This window comes from Lissotriton vulgaris, chromosome 3_1 (assembly GCF_964263255.1).
Source record: "Lissotriton vulgaris chromosome 3_1, aLisVul1.2, whole genome shotgun sequence".
NCBI classification, from domain to species: Eukaryota; Metazoa; Chordata; class Amphibia; order Caudata; family Salamandridae; genus Lissotriton; species Lissotriton vulgaris.
In genome coordinates, this window is record NC_141689.1 from 869261264 (window position 1) to 869283077 (window position 21814).

The 21814-nt window shown below is 43.9% G+C and overlaps 1 protein-coding gene across 1 annotated transcript in view; it reads right to left on the minus strand.

The window, feature by feature from the left end:
* Nucleotides 1–21814, minus strand: part of AOPEP (aminopeptidase O (putative)) — a 1575581-nt gene that overhangs the window by 820703 nt on the left and 733064 nt on the right. The window contains exon 7 of the mRNA XM_086961188.1: nt 21529–21635. Coding sequence (XP_086817314.1) covers nt 21529–21635 — 107 coding nt within the window. The remainder of the gene's footprint in view (nt 1–21528; nt 21636–21814) is intronic.

Below are 21814 nucleotides of genomic sequence, written 5' to 3' on the forward strand. Positions count from 1 at the left end.
AGAACTTTGACCTCCTGTTGCAAAATGCACAATTGGTCCTCCGACAGCCGTTCTGATGTAGGTGGTATATGTGGCTGATCTGAAAGGAATGGTAAGACATATCCATGTTGGACAAGTTGAAGAACTCATCTATAAGATGTCATGCCTTGCACCTTTTGGAGGTAATACCGTTTCCTGCTTCCAACAGGGTGGCTATGAACCACCCAGGCCAAACTAAAGTGATTGGTTGCAATAGCGGGAAGGGAGGAGGACCGAGCAGCGCGCTGCCTTGAGGACCTAAACAATGTCGGCTAGACCCCCAACCCTGGCTGTGAAAGTACTGGAGGGGGCAGTCTGTTGCTATGGAAGTAGACCTTTTCATTGTTTTTGCACCAAGCACTATCCACAGCCTTAAAAACGGACAAACTGTAGCATATACTGCTGCACGGGTGCACAAAGGCCAAGTGCGTGCACTGTGACCCAGCTAACTTTGTAGCAGTCCAGGGGCAAGTCTGTCTTCTCTCTGAAGAGATGTTATGTTATGTGTATTTTTATAGCACACAACTCACCCAGGAGAGTACTCTGGCACTGAATCAGGAGCTGTATGGGCGGAGCCATGGTCAGGCTTGTCAAAGTGCCAGGTCTTCAGTTTATTGCAGAATTGAAGAACGGAGGAGGAGGCTCTGATGTGGAGGGGCAGGTCGTTACAACTTCAGGAGTGAAGTAGAAGACAGGATTGAATAATCAGGTTCTCCATATGCGAGGTGTGCATGAGTAGGAGTCTGGTAATTTTGGGGAAGTTCATACAGTTGCTGAAGTATGCAGGGGTGTACATGTTTGTGAGGAGTTTGAAAAGTCATCCTCTGTGGACTGGGAGCCAGTGGAGTTTTGAGGCACGGGAGGTGGGAGTGCGGGTGGGAGATTGAGGGTGAGCCTGGCCACTGATTTGATGGGTGCCATCAAATGGCATGTCCATTAGTAATGTGTGTAGTGATTCAAGACATCGTGTCTGGAATGACCGTGTGCACAGCTCAAAGAATATACACTTACTATACTGAATTCTCACAAAAGTGTACACAATCTCATGCAAAATATAACACAAACATTGGCCTCACACTGAAATCACCATTGGTTTTCATTTACTTGCAATGAAACAATAAATTTAACATGATTCAATATATGCACGTACAATTATCATTGCTTCATGATAATCATTGAGTACAAAACATGTAGTGGTTAAAGCATTATTATGGTGTAAACATAGAAAGTGGCAATTGATGTTCTTGGGCCCAATGCATTTCGTTGATCACTACTCTTGTAACTGCGGGGCAACAGGCACCGCTGTGAACGCGTACACTGACGGGCTGAACTAAATTGAGGCCAGTGTACGCGTTCACAGCCGTGCCTGTTGCCCCGCAGTTACAAGTCTAGTGATCGACGAACTTCTGGTGTCATCCCAGGTCAGTCACGGTTTTATTACGTGGTTTTGTTTCCCGCAGCTGCTTGACCTCATTCTTGAGCCTGTATCGGTACTCAGTGTACTGTTTTTTTCGTTTTAGGGGATACGCTTTTGAACCACACTTTACCTTTGCACCCTTGATCTATAGGTATGTCGATTTCCTGCTGTCACTGTTGACTCTCGATTTTTTTGGCACTGTTTCACGTGTTTCTTATACCACACTTTTCGTTTCCAGTAGCTCGGGGCTTGAAGTGTGGCTCAATGGTTAGAGCGGCAGACCCTGATGCAGAAATCTAGCCCGGGATCAGGGTTCAATTCTCCGCCTCGGCGGGTCTTGGGCTCAAAGAATTCCACGGACTTGATAATTCTCGCCTCGGTGCCTATTCCAATCATGGAGTCCCACTCTGCAACTCTGGGCAATAGCTTGCTTAATCTCCACAACGGCCCCCACAACGCTAAGGATGCCTGGCCTCCACCTTGTGGGTGCCCAGGAGTGGATGCCTCACAGGGCAAGCCAGGATGGGTTCCACAGCGGTATTCGTACAAGCGCCTTGAGACCCTTGCGGGTGAGTAGTGCACTATACAAGTATCAATTTACATACCGTTATTCAGGTAACCAGCATTTGGTGTTATCTTAAGTAAGTGTTACCCAACTCTCAGGTCCGTATCACTCTATCTCAGCACTCGTGTTTCTTTCTGGTGGGGGTCCCTCCGCATCTTTTCACACTGTCTTTATTCCCAGCGGTATCTAAGTGTGTTTTAATGTGACTAATTTTAATTTCACCGCTTTGCTTTGGTTTGCTACACCGATTGACATAAGCTTAGTGTGCATAGCGTGCACAATTCACCATGTTTATGAGCCAAGTCATCTGGGGTGTTGTCGGATTGCTCCTCTTTTTTTTTTTTTTTTCTTTTATCCTCATTTGCCGTCTTGCCGCCCATTCTTCTCTCTAAACCACCATTGGGCTGTTGTTATCTCTTATGCTGGATTTAGAGTGATGGGGCATAGACAACACATATTTTTGGGCCTGGCCTTCCTCTGACTTATCCTTCTTCCCCTCCTGACCCAAGATGTATGTCCTCCACCATCTTTCTTTAACGTCCTGGGATAGCTCAAATACCAGCGAGACAGGCACGGGCTTAATCATTGGACTTAACATAAACTTAACTTTAACCAAAATTTAGCAGGAAGGGTATCCAAAATCCTCTATTTCTTTTAGATCGGTCTAATAAATCAAGCTTAGCCATATACCTCATAGCTAAAACCCAGTCTAATAAAGTGGGGCTAAGTGGTGAGACCCACAGTTTACAAATCTCTCGACGTGCCAACAACATAGCATAAAAAATAAGTCTAACATTATCATTCAGAATTCTATTTTGTAAATCCAATCTCCCAGTAATAATTAATTCAGGGCTTACCTCAATGGGTTGATTCAAAGATTTGGAAAGAGAATTACTCACGTCAAACCAGAATTTCTTGATAATTGGGCAAGACACAAACATGTGTAGATCATCAACATTTGGAGCTTTACATTTTGGACATCCAACAATCCCTCCATCTTTAAATTTAGAAAGCCTGTATGGAGACCAATATGCCCTGTGGATAGTAAACAAAAGATTTCGCCTTAGGTTTGCCGGTTTAATAATTCTATATAGCATGCACATAGTTACTTGCCATTGGTCTTCTGTCGCGATCCTTGGCAAGCTCTCCTTCCACAAGGTCTCTGGTAAATCAAATGTTCCATCCTCCATATCTAGTATTTGCCAATACCAGAATGCTACTTCCTTCTCGAATGTCCCTTTCTCCAACTTTGACTCCAAGTCGTTTTCCAGCCCAATCTCCACTTCCAGATGACTTGCCCAACTCTGAATCTGAATGTATTTATATTTTGAAAAAACTGAGCCCCATTTTTGCTGGCAAATACCGCAAGGAATTAAATTGCCATCTTGAAACAGGTCCTTCCACCTTTGCAAATCAGGTTCCTTTTTCAAATTTAAAGCCAGCGCATCTCTTGACCAAGAGGGGGCTCCAGGAGAATCCCATATTGGGGCACTATGGCTGAAATACGAAAGTTTAGATAATTTCCTGATCCTGTACCATATCTCAGCCAAGTCTCTCAACGTCTTGAGTTTCACCTTTTTGAAAAACTTAGGGTCTCCAAACTTATACAAAAAACCAAACTCATGATACCCTGACCGCCTCAGCATTATCGCAAAAAGACCTCCGATCTGAGAGCTAACAGGGGTACCCAACAACATCCTGCAGTTTTTTAAATAAAACGCCCATGCATATATTCGTATGTCTGAAGCCGCCAATCCTCCTTTTTCTGCTTTCCTCCTTATTTTCTTCCATGATATTCGAGAGGTTTTTGACGCCCAGATAAATGATATTATCATGCTTTGTAACTTCGCCAGCCATTCCTTTTTAAAGCCCAGCGGAATAGTCTCGAACAAAAAGGTAATCTTAGGTACAATCACCATCTTTACAAGATTTGATCTTCCATATATTGACAGGGGTAAATTCATCCAGCCTTTTAATGTGTCACCAACCTCTTTCTTCACCCTATCAAAGTTGGTTTTAGCCAGATCTTCAATCTTCTGAGTAATCCTGACTCCCAAATACCTCATTTCTTTTGTTATTTTGACACCTTCAGTATTGAGATTCCAAGCCATTATCTCAGTTTTATCTTGATTTAACTTATATTCAGATATCTTACCAAACTCCTTTGTCGTGTTCACTAAGTTGTCCAGAGTTCCAACTAAATTAGTAGAATAAACAATAATATCGTCCGCGTATAGCCCAAGTTTTTTGGACCAATCCATCACAACAAAGGGGGGTATCTCTACTGAAGCTCTAATTTTACATGCAAGAGGCTCTATATAAATATTAAAGAGCAGCGGTGATAAGGGGCATCCTTGTCGAGTGCCCCGCATTACTCTGATAGGAAGCGTAAGGGTTCCATTTACCAGAACTCTTGATGTCGGTGCACAGTACAAAAAAAAAATAGATTGTGTAAACTTATCTCCTAAATTAAGATGGTGCAAAAGAGTTTTTAAATATACAAAATTGACTCGATCAAAAGCCTTAGCGGCATCTAACGCAATAACTGCCAAGGGGTAATCATATTTAGTGGCTAAGTCTATCATACCTATCAATGAAAAAGTGAGATCTTTTAAGTATCTCTTCTTGATGAAGCCTCTTTGATCTTCTTGAATCAGCTTATGAATGATTTTACCAAGCCTGTCCGCTAGGATTTTAGAGAAGAATTTATAGTCACAATTTAAAAGTGAAATCGGCCTGTATGCATCCATGCTTTTTGGAGATTTCCCTGGTTTAAGTATTAACACGATAGTAGCTTCATTCCAAGAGCTTGGGATTGCCACTTCTCCTCTAAAAATTTTATTATACAACTGACACAGAGTGGGGACGACCGTCTTTCCTAAAGCTTTGTATACTTCTACGGGTAGACCGTCTGGTCCAGGTGCTTTCCCTCTTTTGCCTTCGTTGATAACTTTCATCAGCTCTTCCTGAGTTATTTCCTTATTTAATTCCAACATATCCTCATCTGCAAGCGGTTGTATTAGAGGCAGCCAGGGCTCAATCTGAGCCTTTTCTGGAGAGAGGTCTTCTGTATACACATCTGCAAAGTATTGCTGAAATGCTTCTACAATCTGTTTATTATCTGTAATGACTTGATCTGTCCCTAATTTCTTAATCTCCTTAATTTGATTCCGTGTAACATCTTTCTTGGCTTTCCATGCTAGTAGCTTACCACATCCCTCTCCATATGAAAAGTGTGCCAACTGACTGGCTTCCCATCTCTCTTTAACTCTTTGGGTAAGTGTTGCAGTAAGTTGAACCTTTAAATCTAAAAGTTTTTTCTCACATGGGCCGTCTGAGATGGGAGATCCCTGAGAGATTCGGATAGATTCAAACTCTCGGATCTCTTTTTCTAGGTTAGAGACTTGACTGTAGTATAATCTACGTTTTTTTGCACCTAGAGCTCCCATTCTGCCTCTCATAAATGCTTTGCATGTTTCCCAGACTGTGTCTTCCCTGGCTGAACCCAAATTTATATCCAAAAAAAAGTGTACCTCTTCTTTAAGACTTTCTAAGGCTTCTACATCGGCTAAAATTGTGCGATCTAATCTCCAAACCGGGGTCGTTTCTTCTAGTTCCAAACTTAAGTTTAACCAGACGGCAGAATGATCTGATAAATGTGCCCCTATATGATCTACCTTGATAACTCGCTCTTTCAGCCTACTATCTATAAGAAAAAAATCTATTCTTGAATTGCGTTTATATTTTTTATTATAAAACGTATATCCTAGCTGCTTCGAAGCTTTAAAGCGCCAAATATCGCACAACCCTAGCTGAGCCATCATCGACTTCACCTTAGCAGTCATTTTACTATTCACTATTGCCCTGGGATTGCCAGTTCTATCCAGCTTACCATCTAGTACTGTGTTGAAATCTCCTGCCATAACAATTTTACCTGAGAAATCCAAAAGTTCCACTTCAATTTTCTCTAAAATTGTAGGATCATCGGTATTTGGACCATAGTAACCAACTACTACTATCGTTTCAGCCGGCAGTCGTAACTTACAAATCACCCATCTTCCTCTGCTATCTACTAGACTATTTTCGACTACTATATTTGATCCTCTTCTGATCAGAATAGCCACTCCTTTTGTAACCAAATCCTGAGATGTGTAGATAGCATTACCAATCCATTTTTGAGTAGTAAATATATCCTTACATTCCTTTTGTGTTAAGTGTGTTTCTTGCAAAATAATAACCTGTGCTGGCGAGTCCTCTAAATATTTCAAAATTAATAGTCTTCTAGATTTAACTCGGAGCCCATTAACATTCCAAGTAAGGAACCTTAGCTCCCTTTTATTATTATCCCTGCTCATCATATTTATCATGTAGTACCCAGACTTCCCTTCTGATTAGGACATTGCAAGATAGCTCATGAGGAATATATATTTTTTTTCTCCCTAAACCCCCTCCCTCCCCTCCCCTCACTCTCAATTCCCTCCCCGGAAAACCCCTCCATTACTCCCATGGCCCAGGCCAGTGGACGTCTCAGTGGTGATGTCACTTATTAATTTAACATATATCTTGGTCAGTTATCTATTTCTATGCTACTTTCTATGCTACACGGATAACATCCAAGAAGGCATCTACTTCCTCAACTGTGCGGAATGTATACATTTTGTTATGCCACATGACTTTTAGGAAGGCGGGAAATTTTAACTGAGCCGTGGCTCCTAGTTCCCTTAAGGGTGACAACCGTTTTCCCATCTCCCATTGCCTATTTGCTGTAGCCGGAGACAAGTCCGACCTGATGTCGACTGATACACCATCTATCAATATCGTCTTTTTCTTTAAAGCAAGTTGCAAAATTTTCTCCTTCAGTGAGTATGTTGCAAAGTTAATTAGAATTTTTCTTGGCTTTACTCTATCTGGATTTAGCCTAAAGGGGTCGCGATGCGCTCGTTGAATGTCTCGGGCCAACATCTCCTCAGTTTCCTCTAGTGTCAGCTCTCTTTTCAGCATTTGCACAACAAAAGTCTTTATATCCGCTCCCTCTTTCCCTTCTGGAAGTTTAAGAATTTTGAGGTTGTTGCGCCTTTGCATGTTTTCCAATCTTTCTATCCTTTTGTCTAATTCCCTATCCTGTGAGTATAATGTCTCGATCTCCTTACGGTTGTCCAAAACTCTTCCCTGTACCATTTTCATCTCAGATTCCATCTGTCCTGCACGTATAGTTAGCTTATCGATCTTGTCCTCTAACAATGTGCATGTAGCACTTATACGCTCTTGATTCTTTTTAGAGGCTTCAAAACCTAAATGAATATCTTTTCTCAAGCTTCCTTAAGAGTTCCATAACTGACAAATCTGCTGAAGCATGAATCTCGTGCTGGGCAGGACTAGTTTCTTCTGAAGAAATCTTTCTCCCATTAGCTAAGGTTTCCTGGCTCGTTGTAAATATATCCACATCTGCATTCTCTCGCAAATCAGTGGAAGCCCCAACTGGACTTCCCTCTAATGGACTTCCCCCTAATGACTCCAATGATTCTGATGTGTTGGATTGGAATATCTGATTAGTAGATGGTTCTGCTAGAACTGTATCGAGGCTAACCACCTTTTCTACTTCCATTTCCGTATTCAACACCTGGAAGGGGTTAGGAGTTAGGAGGTTTGACCAGTCTTGATCGGTAGCCTCTACTTCCTCCTCAGCCCTAAGATGGGGCTGGAGCTGGGAAGTGGAACCAGGTTTCAAAACCAAAACTTTAGGGACAGGTTTAAAGTATGAACTGAGTGAAGGGTTTATTGAGGTTTTAAGTCCAGCCTTTTCTTTTTTTAGCCTTTTTTTCCTCTCCTTTTTTGAGGGTGAAAAAGTCAATTTAGGAAAGGTTTCTCTTTTTATCCCTCGTATCTGTCACCCTTGTTACAGTCTACTGAAGTAGAGGATGGACTCCCTTGTACAGTATCAGGATTATTCTCTTCCAGCAGACAAGCCTGTCCCCCTGGTCTATTACTCCTAAGCTGATATCTGTTTTTTTTACTGCCCTCTTTCGCTTCTTTTGCCCCCTTGCTTACTTGCTCCTTGCCGAGATCTGTGTCTTCAGTACAGGTGATACTGCAATCCTGTGGAGGGCTGGACGCAAGGGACTCCACTCCTCGACCCCTGCCACCACTAGCCGGTGTCCCGATCTTTGCCAACACTCTTCTGCCTCTGCTCACTCCCAGCGCTGCTCTCCCCCAGCTCCCGGCCGGTAACTGGTGTAACTCCGCCCCCTCACTCTCGGCGGATTGCAGAGCTGAACTCTCCGCCATCCGCTGTGGGTTGTCTGAATCCAGCCGGCAGACGGCTTCCAAAATTCGCCGATATCCCGCCGTGATGCCCACTGTGTCTCCGCTGCGTCTCTGATCTCCGATCTCCGCTCGGGTAAGTGTATTTGAATACAGCTGACTGCTGCGCTGCTGCACGCGAGATGCCGCGGCGTCTCCTATCTCCGATCTCCTAAACAGCTGACTGCTGCAGGCGAGCTGAGACGCCGCGTCTCCGAACTCCGCTTTGGGTAAATATATTTTTTGAAAACCGTCAGCGTCTTGTCTCTGCTCTGCGCTCTCCTCGATGTGCAGACCCTGCAAATCAGCAACCGACCATCACTCCCGCGCCGACATCACCACCTCTCCACGGACGTCCGCAACCCGCTACCTAGCCGGCCGCCATGTTTTCCCCCCACGTTTCGTATCAAAGAGTCTTTGTTCAGGGATTGCTCCTCTTGGTTTGATATGAAAATCAGTGCATAATATTCTGTATTGTTTCAATTACAATATATGTTTGTTTTTACTTACAGTTGCCCCTGAGGAAGGGACACGAAGTCCCGAAATGCATTGGGCCGAAGACCATTAATTGCCACTTTCTGTGTTTACACCATAATAATGCTTTAACCATTACATGTTTTGTACCCATTGATTATTATGAAGCAATGATAATTGTACGTGCATATATTGAATCATGTTAAATTTATAGTTTAATTGCAAGTAAATGAAAACCAATGGTGATTTCAGCGTGAGACCATTGTTTTTGTTATATGTTGCATTTGATTGTGTACACTTTTGTGAGAATTTGGTATAGTAAGTGTATATTCTTTGAGCTGTGCACACGGTCATTCCAGACACACTGTCTTGAATCACTTCACATGTTCATGTCACATGAGGGACTGGCAGCCCTCTGATGCCGTGTAGCATGCTTCAGTTTGATTCAGTTTCATTTTTGTTTACTCTCAGGAATATTGATTTGTACCCCTCGGTGTGCAAGTGACAACCTCCTATTTTCATGTCCATTAGTAATGCCTGACTATCAAAAGAGGAGCCCTGGACCTCACCTACAGGGGAAAGTTGGTGCTATCTGGGCCGGGGAAACTCCACCTATTTGGCTTTGATAGGTGGATGGTGATATAGACAATCATTAGATGGGGAAAATTCACAATTCCCTACCGCCCAGAAAAGTTGTTATGTATGATTAGACCACATCCTCCAAGACAAGAGACTGCTCCTAGAGCTCTAGGAGGCTTTCCAGGGACCTGTAACTTGACTGTTGCTACTACGAAATTAGTAACAAACTAAACAAACTCTTGGCCAACTTCTTCAGAGCGTGACAGGCAAAAAGCTTCATACTGAAGTTAGAGACAGTAATGGGATAAAGCGCTCATGAGAGGTAGCTAAAACTGCTTTCATGATTTCTAAAGGGACCTCTACAAGAGAAATCCCACAAGCCCAACTCATAGCAAACAATATTTACAGAAAGCTGCGCTCCCCACTTTACAACAGCAGACTCAAATATATTTGAACAACCCATCTCCAAAGAAGAGATCATGAGCGCAATGTCAGAGCTATGTCCATTTAGGGCCCCCGGCCCAGACGAGTTTCCAGCACTTATAGAAAATATTTTTAGCCTTCAACTGCTTCCCATTTTAGCAATTGTCTTCCTCAAAATAAGGAGAAAATCTTGGCAACCACAAAGGCAGAAACAAAGCTATATCCTGCTTTTAACTACTGGCAAGACGGCTAAAAACTGCGCCTCCTATAGGTTTATCCCTCCTTAATGCAGCCGTTAGAACGCTCATTAAAATTGTGACGCCCCACCTTTACTCAATCAATATATACCATTACCAATATGTTTGTCGCTGGATGGCAAACAAGTGACAACACCAAAAAAGCCTTCCAGCTTACTGTGTCAGCCACAAAATGGAAAGACATCGGGGCCTGACCTCCCTGGATGTCGAGAAAGAATTCAATATTGCCACAGGTTAATTGGGGCTTCATGGACTACACCCTGTAGAAGATCAGCCTAGATGGCAGGATATCATGACCCCAAGGCAAGAGTTGGAGTAATGGGAGAAAGTCACACTGGATTCTTATAGTCCTAGGCATAAGGCAGGACTGCCTCCTCTTCAGCTTTCTTTTTGCTGTCACTCTAGAAACCCTTTCCCAGAGAATCTGCAACAACCTGGTAATCCAAGGGGTACATCATGCCAGCGATAAGTTGAAACGCACATTGTTTGAGGATGATACACTGGTTTCTTTAACACATTATGCCAAATCCTGCCACTCCCCAGGAAAGAACTTGAAGAATTCTAAAGAGGGTCGGAATTTAAGATAAAATAGGCTACACCTGAGTGCATAAATATTTTCTCTCCCTCTGCCTTGTTGCTGGCACTTTAATAGAATAACACCTCTAAAATGTTAAATTCAGACAATACCTGCCCTAAAAGTAAATAAAACCCGAGCGATTACGAAAGAGGGAGATCTATGTAAATTGAGGACCACCTTACAGACATAGTTTGAGTAACAAACTCTCTCCAGTAGGGGACACATAGCAGCTCTTCTTCCTAAAGTAGTATACATTTTTCAAACACTCCCCGCCATATTTTTAAAGATGATATAGAAGACCTCTACTTAAATGTATGAATTTCGTGTGGTAAAAAAAAAAGGAGACTCAGCTTACAGAAATCAAACAGCTAGGTAGAGCGTTACCATGTCTCCTTAACTATCTCTTCTAGACCTTCCAGTTGACAAAAACTCTTTATTAATATCCCTGTATGGTACAATTAACAAAAAAGGTGGATAATTCAAACCTTGGAACTAGTTCCAAGGAAGGTACTTTTAGCCACTTTATTTCTGTCAATTGTAGGTGTAGAGAGAACTTCTCATGCAGCAACAGTGTGCCTTACTCCCACCACACCCGCACATTATAGGCTTCCAATTTTAGGGCTCTCCTGTTGCACAGGGTTGAAACCCAAGCTTGCGACTGCCTTTGTCAGCATGAGGAGGAGTCCTAAGATGAAGCATGACACCATTTGGTGGGTGTGGGCTTTTATCCTTTAAAGAAGTGATTCCACGCCAAAGATTTCTTTGGACAAAACCATTGCTTCTGTAGTTCTTCCACCTGTAGGGTACCCATGGCTGTTATTTTAAGAAGCGGACATGCTTAGACTCAGATAACACGTTGGTTGCCTTTACCCCTTTCTATAGCTGGCAAGGTTGCACTCCTAAAAATGGTGGTGCTGCCCAAATTGCTGTACCTCCGCTACTCCTCACCAACGCTTTTTTTTCAACATTACGAACACACCTCATAAAGTTGGTGTGGGGAGGGAAGCGTGCACGGGTCTGCTGGCAGGTTATGACCTTTCCATATGAGCGAGGGGGACTTGGGGTCCCAGACTTACACCTTTACTATCTGGTGGCCCAATGCGGTTACGCTTATGCCTGGTTTCACTCAGATGCACGGATTCCTTATTAACAGACTTTACTTTACAGGCAGACTTTGTATTGCCCGAAAAGTTGGCCACGGTGCTCCCACAGGGGGTCCCCAGAGACCCAAATGATATACAGACTGTATCTACCACCAGCTAGGCATGGAATAAACTACTACGATACGTGGACGCACTCTCCTTACACTCATCTGCTCTTCCCCTCCTCAATCCGCCCTGGTTACAGATTACGGGCGAAAAATGAGTCCACCTCACATTAGCCAAGTTCGACATCACGAAGATGGGTGACTTATTCCCCGATGGGCATATCTTTTCCATAACAGACGATGCCCGATTCTAAAGCGCCCCCTTTATGGACCAATTTTTAATGAAGAGAATTTGTTCAGCGTTGCGTGCCGCACTACCATCCTACCCGGTGGAACCAGACTCTTTCGTCCTGCTAACACTGATCATTAAAAAAGAAACTAGACCACACCTCATCTCGAGACTCTATGAAGAATGCGCAAACATCTGACCAGTGAGGGATGATAGGGTGCATAAAGAATGGGAGGAAGACCTGGGTCGAGACATTACTGATGACCAATGGGCCAAGTGCTCCGCGGTAACATGGGAAGTCTCACTCAACAGCAGACATAAGTTGCTTCATTTCAAGTTCTTATACCACAGTTATTGTACCCCGGCGAAAACTCACCGGATTGACACCTCCAGGCCTCATCACAGTCTGAAATATAGTGCCCCCCACGCAGACTTTGCACACTTATCGTGGTATTGCCCTAGATTACAGAATTATTGGGAACAAACACACTCAGTAATGGGTACCATAATTAATATTACCCTTATACCCACGCCTGAAGTGGCATTGTTGGGATACACTGTAAATTTCCCCTAGAAAGTCAGACGGTTTGCGTTTTTGTGTTTATTGCTGGCCAAAGAGAAGTAGCATTAGCGTGGGGCAGCAGGAAAGTTCCTACTCTGCAGGGCTGACTACGTAGTCTGGCGTACTGCAGTACCAACAGCTACGTTTACGCCAGCATAATGCGGAGTACTTTGCACCCCAAGGACATCTGGGGCCCATATCGGGCAAATGTAGAATCCCGGCGACAGGACACTGGCTGACAATTGGCTAGTGGCCTGGTGCCGGAAGGCGGTGGGTGAGATAAAGGCGCGCAGGACTCAACACTTCAAGACATGACAAATACTTAACCAGTGCACACCTTTACATGATGTCTGGCAGAACACACCCGCAGAAGGGAGGCATGGTTAATGAGGCTAAAATATTAGAGCTTTTTAACTAAAGCATGACTAGTCAGATGTACCCAAGATACTCAATCGCAACTGTACAGAGTGTGTCATTGTCAAAGGCGTAACAAGTAGAACACTGCATAATGATGTGACAAAGTAGAGTGAAGATATGTGAAAGCGTGAAAAACGTATGTATCTTTACTTATTAACGTATCATTGATTCTGTAATGTGCAATTATGGAAAACTTCGAAAATAAAGGTTTAAAAAAAAAAAAAGCTGACATGCTCTATTGTTGATTCCCCGTTTTCCCTCTTCTTTGTTGAGTCAATGCCTTTTATATCATCACAATCACAGCTTCAACCCTGGGAGTCTGGGATACTACAGGTGTACGGAGAGGTTTATCCACATTCCCTTCCCCATTCACACTCCTATGGGCACCAAGGAATTTTCCCCGGTCGGGACAGACGGGACTTCTTGAGCTGGTAGTACACAGGTTGTACAGCACTAAATAATATATATGAAGGGGGTCAAATAAAGCCCACTGACCAACTTAAAGATGACTATGGGCTCCAGGAAAGTGAGAATTTTAGGTATCTTCTGGTGCAACACTGGGTCCTCCAGCCACATATAACAAAAGACACCGACGAGAGACTTTGTCACATTTGAAAATAACCTCCTCTGCAATGACAGTGAGGCGAGGATGGTGTCTAGGCTATACTAGTTACTTAATACACAGCAACTAGATAAGAGACTCTCTCTCGAAGATGCATGGGAACAATTGCTTGCTATCAAGCTTAATGATGACCACAGATGCGAAGATATAGTAACCAGGGGAGCACCACAGCCAGACACATTAGCAGTACAGAAACTCTCTTGAAAATACTATATTGCTGGTATTACACCCCCACTAAATTAAATACCATAGGCCATACGAGAGGTATTTGTGCTGTAGGCTAGGACGTAGGGGATTGGAGCTTGGCTCTAACTCGTGAGCGCTGATTTTGCCCGAAATGTCGGACCTTTTGGATGTGCGTTCTTAAAACAATTGAGGATGCCACTGGTTCCCACTTGGCACACTGCCACAAGGTCGCCTTCTTTGAGCCCCTTGTGAGGAAATGTACCACTTGTATGAAAGAAAAATGATTTCCTATGCATTTCTAGCAGAAGAACAGTATATACTGTCACTCTGCGGTACAACTGGGTTCCAGGGAGGCGGCTTGGTTGGTTAGGATTTGGTAGATCCTAGCAATGGAAAAAAAACTACACAAAGGGAAGCAAGGGGAATTTAGGAAACAGTGGGAGATGCTTTTAACCTACTTGTATAGAGACTTTATTTCAAGAACTGCAATGTCCATGATGGCTGAGAGCCTTACATATTTTAGAGGTTTCCCTCTTCGACCTATATTATGTGGCAAAGAAGGACACCTGGAACTGAAACAGATAAAGCTGCCACTTGTTTGTATTTGAAATTGTAATCAATTTGTTTGCTTGTAATTTGTAATTATTTGGATAAGAGGAGATTTTGAGGTGGTAGGGCAGTTTCTTGATTTGGAAGGAGGGAAACTGAGGAAATTATCGCACTGTTTTATGTTTTTATTCTTAATTAAATACGATAAACAAAAATAAACAATAAAAGCAAAGTCAGATTTTGTGGTGGACAAAATCATCGTTGTGCTCAGGCCCGGTTCAACATTGGAGCTACAAGCAATCAGGCACCTAGATCCTTGGTAGAGTGGCTTAGCTCTCATTCATGCAGCATGTGCAGGGAAATGGATCTCAGGGATAAACATGCATAGTTTCGTTCATATATTTATTTTACTTGTTTTGCATAGCGTTGCTTCAGTATAATTTTAGTGGTACTTTACATTGGTTGAGCATAGGAAGCGAAGGGCAGAACGGTGAGGAGAGTGCAGCGGGAAGATGACGTATGGTGGGGAGTGATTGCACTCGTAAACACAACTGTGGTAATAAGCAATGCCACCGAGCACCAGGCCATGAGGCATTCTAGGACAACAGTACGCATATTGTATTACAAGGGGCGGAAGGGGAGGGACCGGAAGAGGCCTGGCTCTGCTCTGCCTGAAGAGTAAGGGAAGGAGCATGAGGGCAAAAGAATGAAGAATACCAAAGAGCATTGGAGACAGGAGGTAACATGGGGTATCAGAGGGCTATTTATCGTATCTTTTCATCCTGCAGGTAACAGAGTCCTAAATCTCCCTCCAGACCCCTCTCAGTCGAAAGGGAAAAGCGAAAGAAAAAACATTGCCCACCACTATACAACCGAGCTGAATGAGGCTATCCTTACAGCGTAAAAGAAACATAGGGTAACAATGACCCCGATAAGGCCTCTGTCACTAAGCCCCTGCTTCAAGACAAAACATATTGCATTATTTACAAAGGGGAAAAGCTCATCAGCAGTTCTGTTAGTCATGTCTGTGTGGCTGCTGGTGATAAGCGTTTCCTTTGTGTGTGCACCTATCACCACACTGCACGCGCGGTTTGCAAATGTGAGTCATCCGTCCCAGTGTAGAAAGAGCATGATTCATCAGCGTCAATCAACACAGCAGCTATTACAATCTATACAGTAGTTATGAGGACTTGGTGACACCACAGGCAGCTTGACTCCAGGGACGCAGCTGTGTGATTTTTAGGTCTGGCTTGACAGCGCAGCTGTTTGGGAGACTTATTGTTAACAGTTCTTCAAAATATATAGAGTGAACTTTGGCTTTACCCAGGGGAGTGTTAAACTCTCGCTCCAAGGTATCACCTGTTTGTGCATAATTCTCCCTCCTATAGAGAGTGCTTACATTGCAATGCACGAGGGATTACTTTACAGCTCAAACATCCACCGAATTATCACACAATAAATTATTTGTCTCATTCAGTGCATTGCATAGATAAAAAAGTACTTTTTCATTTTGTTGTTTTTCCCTAGGATATAAACCACAGTCCCAGTTCCAAGAAAGCCATGCAGTGGTGTACTACAATCCAAAAACAGACTGGCTGTATACTGCCCCATAATACCAACTACTTCCCTACTTCATCACACCATACACTATCCCCAGCAAGGCTTTAAGTGGGGCGGGTCCTATTGGGTCTTCGAACTGGTGGTAAGTAAAGACTAACTTTCAAATGAGTCTCGACTGGGACCTTAACTTTTCTGATCTATTTCTTGCCTTTGGTAGTAAACACCCTAAAGTTAATTTATGCTAGCGATTCGGTTGCTTTTTACATTTTACATTCCATTCCCTAGGAGTATTTGCTTTTTCTAGATGTTTTTCATGCTCCATATGACTGCATACTGTCAACTGAGTAGCATCTAGGCGTAAGGGTGAGTTCAGCTTGTGCGGGTGTTCGTGAAGGGGTACAACGGGAGCTCTGACTTTAAGGCTGAAGACTGAAAGATTCTCACTGTGCCTGACAGTGGGCCACAAGCAAGTTTCAAATCGCATGCTCATCCATTCACTGGCCTCTCTGCAGAGAGCAGAGAGTGATGGAACTAAATGTGTCCATTTTAATTACCATTTTATGTGAAAGAGTGTGAGGAGGAATAAACAGCTGTTGAAACATTGACAGTGCTATGGTTAAAGTTAATGGTGAACGTACATGCGAGTAGACCGTGTGTGTACGCGAGAGACCATGGTGAAGGGAAGGTGACACAAGGAAGTTCATACAAAAGGACAGAATGAGAAGACAGTGATGTAGAGGAAGAAGATGTATAAGATGCATGCGCATGGAGAATATGAGAATGATGTTGGGGGAAAATAGGTGCAAATGAGTAACAGAGATTGCTGAGGAAAGTGGCGCAAACTAGAGAGCGACAATGACTGGAACACTGAATACCACTACCCATTCCAGAGACCTTATTAATGTTTAGTTCGTAGTCTCACATTTTCAGAATAGAAATATTTTAAATTCTAATTATTCGCAACAAAATCATTGTTGTTACTCACTTATTTGATACTGTTAAAAAGCATTGGCAAAGCAAATATGTCTGGGTTGTTTTAAGTGATATATATGAATGTAATTACAGAAAACTCACAGAATGTCAAGGAAATATTAGGTAGTGGACAGGCTGACTTGATTTGCAGGATTTTAGTTCATATATTTAAATCCACACGCTTAATTAGATAGGCCAACCCGTTTGGAAATGATTCCTAGTTATGCTTTGTTGACCATACACCTTTTTAGAGATTCCCTCATTTGTTTTCTTCAACACAGTTAAAGCATAGATCCCGAGGACACCAACTACATCTCATTTTCCCAAGACTCCACTCAGTGCCTAGAAGACACTGCCCTCCACAATATTCTACACTGCCGGCCCTCGAAAGACTAGGCACTGTATCCCAGAAGACATCAACTGCATAATGTCCCCTCCCAAGACACCACACACTACACAGGGGCAGTCGTGGCCAGCATGACTCACGGGTGGGGGGGGCGGAAGCGTGGGGGGTTGCGCTGTGAGGGGTGTTGCGGGGGAGGTCACACAGAGAAGTTAATAAAAAAAACAAAAATTAAAAGAATAATTTTAACTTAGTTTGAGGCCGGGTCCCGTGTCTTCTCGGCTCCAACTCTCCTGCCTCCGGCAGGAACTGGAAGCACGCTGCCAGGCTCCCTCCCCTAATCCAATCACAACGCTGCAAGTAGCGTTGTGATTGGTCTGGATGGCGTCCAGCCAGGGGCTTATGGGGTGGGCATGTTCTCCAGGCAGGCTGCAAAGCAACCCGCATGGAGAAGGGCAGAGTGCGCATGACTGGTTAGGGTGGTCTGAGAGGGCCGACCAAACAGTTTTTGCGCACTTAGGAGTATGCACACCACTCCTCTCTCCTCTGCCCTGCTGGGAGAGCAGAGCAGCCCCGCCCACCTGCAATTATGAAATATTCTTGAACTCACAAACAAAAATTGAAATTTCAATGGTACGGTCGGAACAGTGACGACTATCACGTCTGCCGAAATATAAATCCCATTATATTCTATGGGATTTATACTTTGGCAAACAGGATATCTGTCAACGTTGTGACGGAGTGACCCGTCTGCCGAGATTTAAATCAAGCCCTTTCTCTTTTTGCTCCAAAAGCATGCTCTTTTTATGTTGGTGCACACCAGCACTGCTTCAGGTGATATTACAAGTCCTCCATACTAGATTACATTTGTCATACTTGTGCTGCTCCCATGAATCAAGATAAGGATACCCCCTTTATTTTAGCTTACAATTTCAAATGTCTTCACATTTAAAGAATGTTTAGAATAGTTCCGTTATGCATTGTTATGTGCAGGTAGTTTAGTAATCTGCTAATAGTATTGAATTTTCTAAACAATCGTGGACCTGTGAGCACGGTCCTCGGCCACAGGTTAAGGACTGATGTTGTAACGTATTCAAAGCAGTTTACATGCATTAGTGCCAGGGCTTTAATTGGGCTGGGTCTTGCAGGTGATCATCACTGGCAGTTCTAAAAAGCAGGAGCCTAAACGGGTCTTTATCGGGCTCTCCATTTTTGCCCTCACCCTTGGGGTGAAAAAAAAACTCTGCAGCAGTGCCACCCTTCACTGCTTTTGAAGTAACTTTAAAGAGAATCCTTGTAGTTCTTTACAGTCTCATCATTTCAGAACTGAAGTATTTTCAATATTATATACAACGAAGCCATAGTTGTTGCTTATGTATCTTATGCAACTAACAGCCATTGACAAAGCCAACAGCCCTAGCTTGTTGTAGGCAGTGCTTGGAATGGAATAATAATGTTGCAGGAACTCTGTACTGGTACCCCCCAATGAAACCGATTACATCACTCTTCAGAAGTGGAGGTACCCTCCCTCTCAAAATAAAACAGTGCTGGTACTCAGTACCGGCCCGTACCAGCTCATTTAAAGCACTGGTTGTAGGTATAATCTTACTTATTGTATTATATATCAGGATTCAATCACAGAAGCAGCACAATGTCAGTCAGGTGGCCCTCTATGCTAAGCACAGATTTTTAGCTCACACGTTTTAAGTCACGCCCTTAACTGAATTTGCTACGCCCCTTTGAGAGCCCCCCGTTTTTTCATCCCCCTTAAAGCCCTGATTAGGGCATTAAAGTCAGACCTACTGGCTTTGGGAATGTCCCTTGCTCTTTTTCCAGAGCTGACGGCCGCCCGAAGTAAGGCCGGTCAAGGTGGATGAGCGGGATGGGGCACCAATCTATAACCGTGTCACAGTTATGGACGACTAATGCGATAAAATGCAGTGCTTTAAATGGATAGCTAGACGTGCTGGCACTCACTGTTGTCTACCCGTTTACTCCTGAAAAGTGCCGGTAATCTATGATGAAAAGTATTGTAGCAATGCTGAAACGTGCAGGTACCCTCCGTTTCAAATAGAAGTGGTGCAGACCAGGGGCGGATTGGCAAGGCGGGCATTCGGGAATGGGCCGAAGGGCCGGTGCCTCAGTGCCCTCTGTGGGCCGTTTTTTTCTCCCCTGTCCCAGTCCACAGACAGTGGACTAGGAAAGGGGAGAAAAAAAACCGGCGCACAGAGTGCACGGAGACAGACAGAGAAAATTAAAGCAGCCTTGCTGTGCGGCCAGACAGCGATTGTCAGCTGTGGCCTCTCCTTCACCCCTGCCCTGCCAAGCAATCAAGCTGAGGCTGGGCTGGGGAGGGGTGATTGTTTTCAAGAATCGGCCTCCCTGGGGGCCAGGTGTTTCTCAGGCCTTTGAGCCATTTGCACCTCGGCCCCCTGGTGCCCATGCAGCCCAGAAACGGTGTTAGTCTTAACACCTCGCCCACAGCCCTTCACATTCAGGGCATAGTGGGCGAGGAAGAATGGGTCTTGCTGTGGGGGGCTGGTGATGTTTGGAATTTTTTTGTTTTATTTATTTATTTATGCGATTTTATATAGCGCAGACTTTACCCGAAGGTGTCAGAGCGCTTCACAATAGGAACAGCAATAATACATGAGGAGAAAATTATAAGTGGACAAATTACAAAAGCAAACGTTAAGTTACATGAATCAAAAGTGACAATAGTGAGCAACCAAAATACAAGAGGAGCAAACGATACATTACGGGAGGAAAAAGAGATATGTGTGCAGGTTACAAAAGCGTACAAAATACAAGTAGAGGTATAATACTGCAATTAATGGCAGACACCCCAGCACAAGAACAAACGTTAAGTAGGCAATGGTGGCACTTGTGCAAGTATCTAAAGCAAACAAAAGTGAGAGGTAGCAAACAGTGTGTTACAAGAGAAAAGTGACTTGTGCAAGTTACAAAAGGGTACCATACACAGGTACAAGGGTAATACTACAGTAAATGGTAAATACTCAAACTGCCAGAACACACTGGGAAGGCACTTCCCATGCACCAGCTTCACCTCAGCCTCCCCCCTGGCTACCTGGCTACCTTGGATGACCCAGAAAGCTGTGTTTTGTGCACCCCTGCCAGGACATTTTCCCAAGGCCTGGAGGGTTGATAAATTTACTAATTGCAGGGGCCTTACCTCTGTTCATGTGCTCCTTAGCTGAAGGTCTGGGGAGGGCTGAGTAGGTTGATAATAGCAGGGGCTTTGCTGCTTTTCAGGTGCTCCTGTGCTGGAGGGCTGGAATAATTTTGTGACAAAAAGGGGACTTGCTATTTTTTTTAGTTGCTCAGCATGTAGGCCATTGTCACCTTGGCCCTGTGTCGTGTGCAAGAACAGTATCCTCCCACTTTCATTCCTTGTCTGTGCAAATGCTGTTTCATGAAAGGGCACGCCCCTTGAATGTGGGCCGAATTGTGATCCCAATCCGACCCTGGTGCAGACACTCAGTACCAGCCCAGCCTTGTTCAAATGGGGTTTTATGTTAACGCAAAAGGTATAGTAACTGCGTCTGAAAAGGGAACAACTCCTGCACGGCTGCCAGTATGACCTCTCCCACGTTGAACAATGTGGTTGGGATTAGAAAGTAGTAATTAGAAGGCCGCTAGTAGTTGCAATGGCTCAATGTGCAGGGGAGGCAAGCCCCGCCCCTCCCTCTTCCTAGCCATCTTGCCTCGATCGCGATGCCCATGGAAGTGAACTATTGTCCTCGGACGCTTCCGACCACCCCGTGTCAGCAGAGCCAAAGCACACACCGAGATAACATCTGCAATCACCAAGAATGTTTTAAGTCTGTGTTTTTTCTACTTCTCCTTGGTTTCTCAAACATTCTCCGGCCTGGGCCAGTCCTGCACTCGCATTTTTTCTCCCCCTCAGTCTGCGGTCACCACATGAAGTAGCTCTTCAAACAAGGAACTTTATTCAGTGCATTTCGGTTGTTGTTGTCGAGTGTATTTTCTTTCCTCAACACTCGGAAAATGGAAGGAGCCAATTACAGCAGCCCACACCATAGGAAACAAAAAATACTTTAGAAATATAACGTTTTTCAGGATTCGGTTGGATGTTATGCGCTTTAAGAAAGGGGAGACTTGCACAGTTTCCAGACCGAAGGCTTCGGCTTCGGCTTGTTTACATCTACTTTTTGGCGCTGGGAACAGAAAGGAAGGGCGGGAACTCAAGAAAGCGGAAACGGAAAGGACACACAGCCCAACGCCTGTACCTCAACACTTGCAGCTCGCCTTCGGAGTTCTCCACCTCGTCCCGGAGCCTGCGCCAGCGCAGTAAAGCTTTCAGCTCACACAGGTCACTGGCTTCTTGGGGCGACAGCTGTTGAAACAAACACACTTATTTATTTGTGATTTTATATAGTGCTTACTCGCCCTAAGGGTCTGACAGAGAGCTTTATAAGAGAGTAGGTAGTTTAAACATGTAAATAAATGTTTTATAACAATAACAGTTAAGACTCGAAAGAATTGAGAAAATGACTCTAGTCAAACTGACAGTAT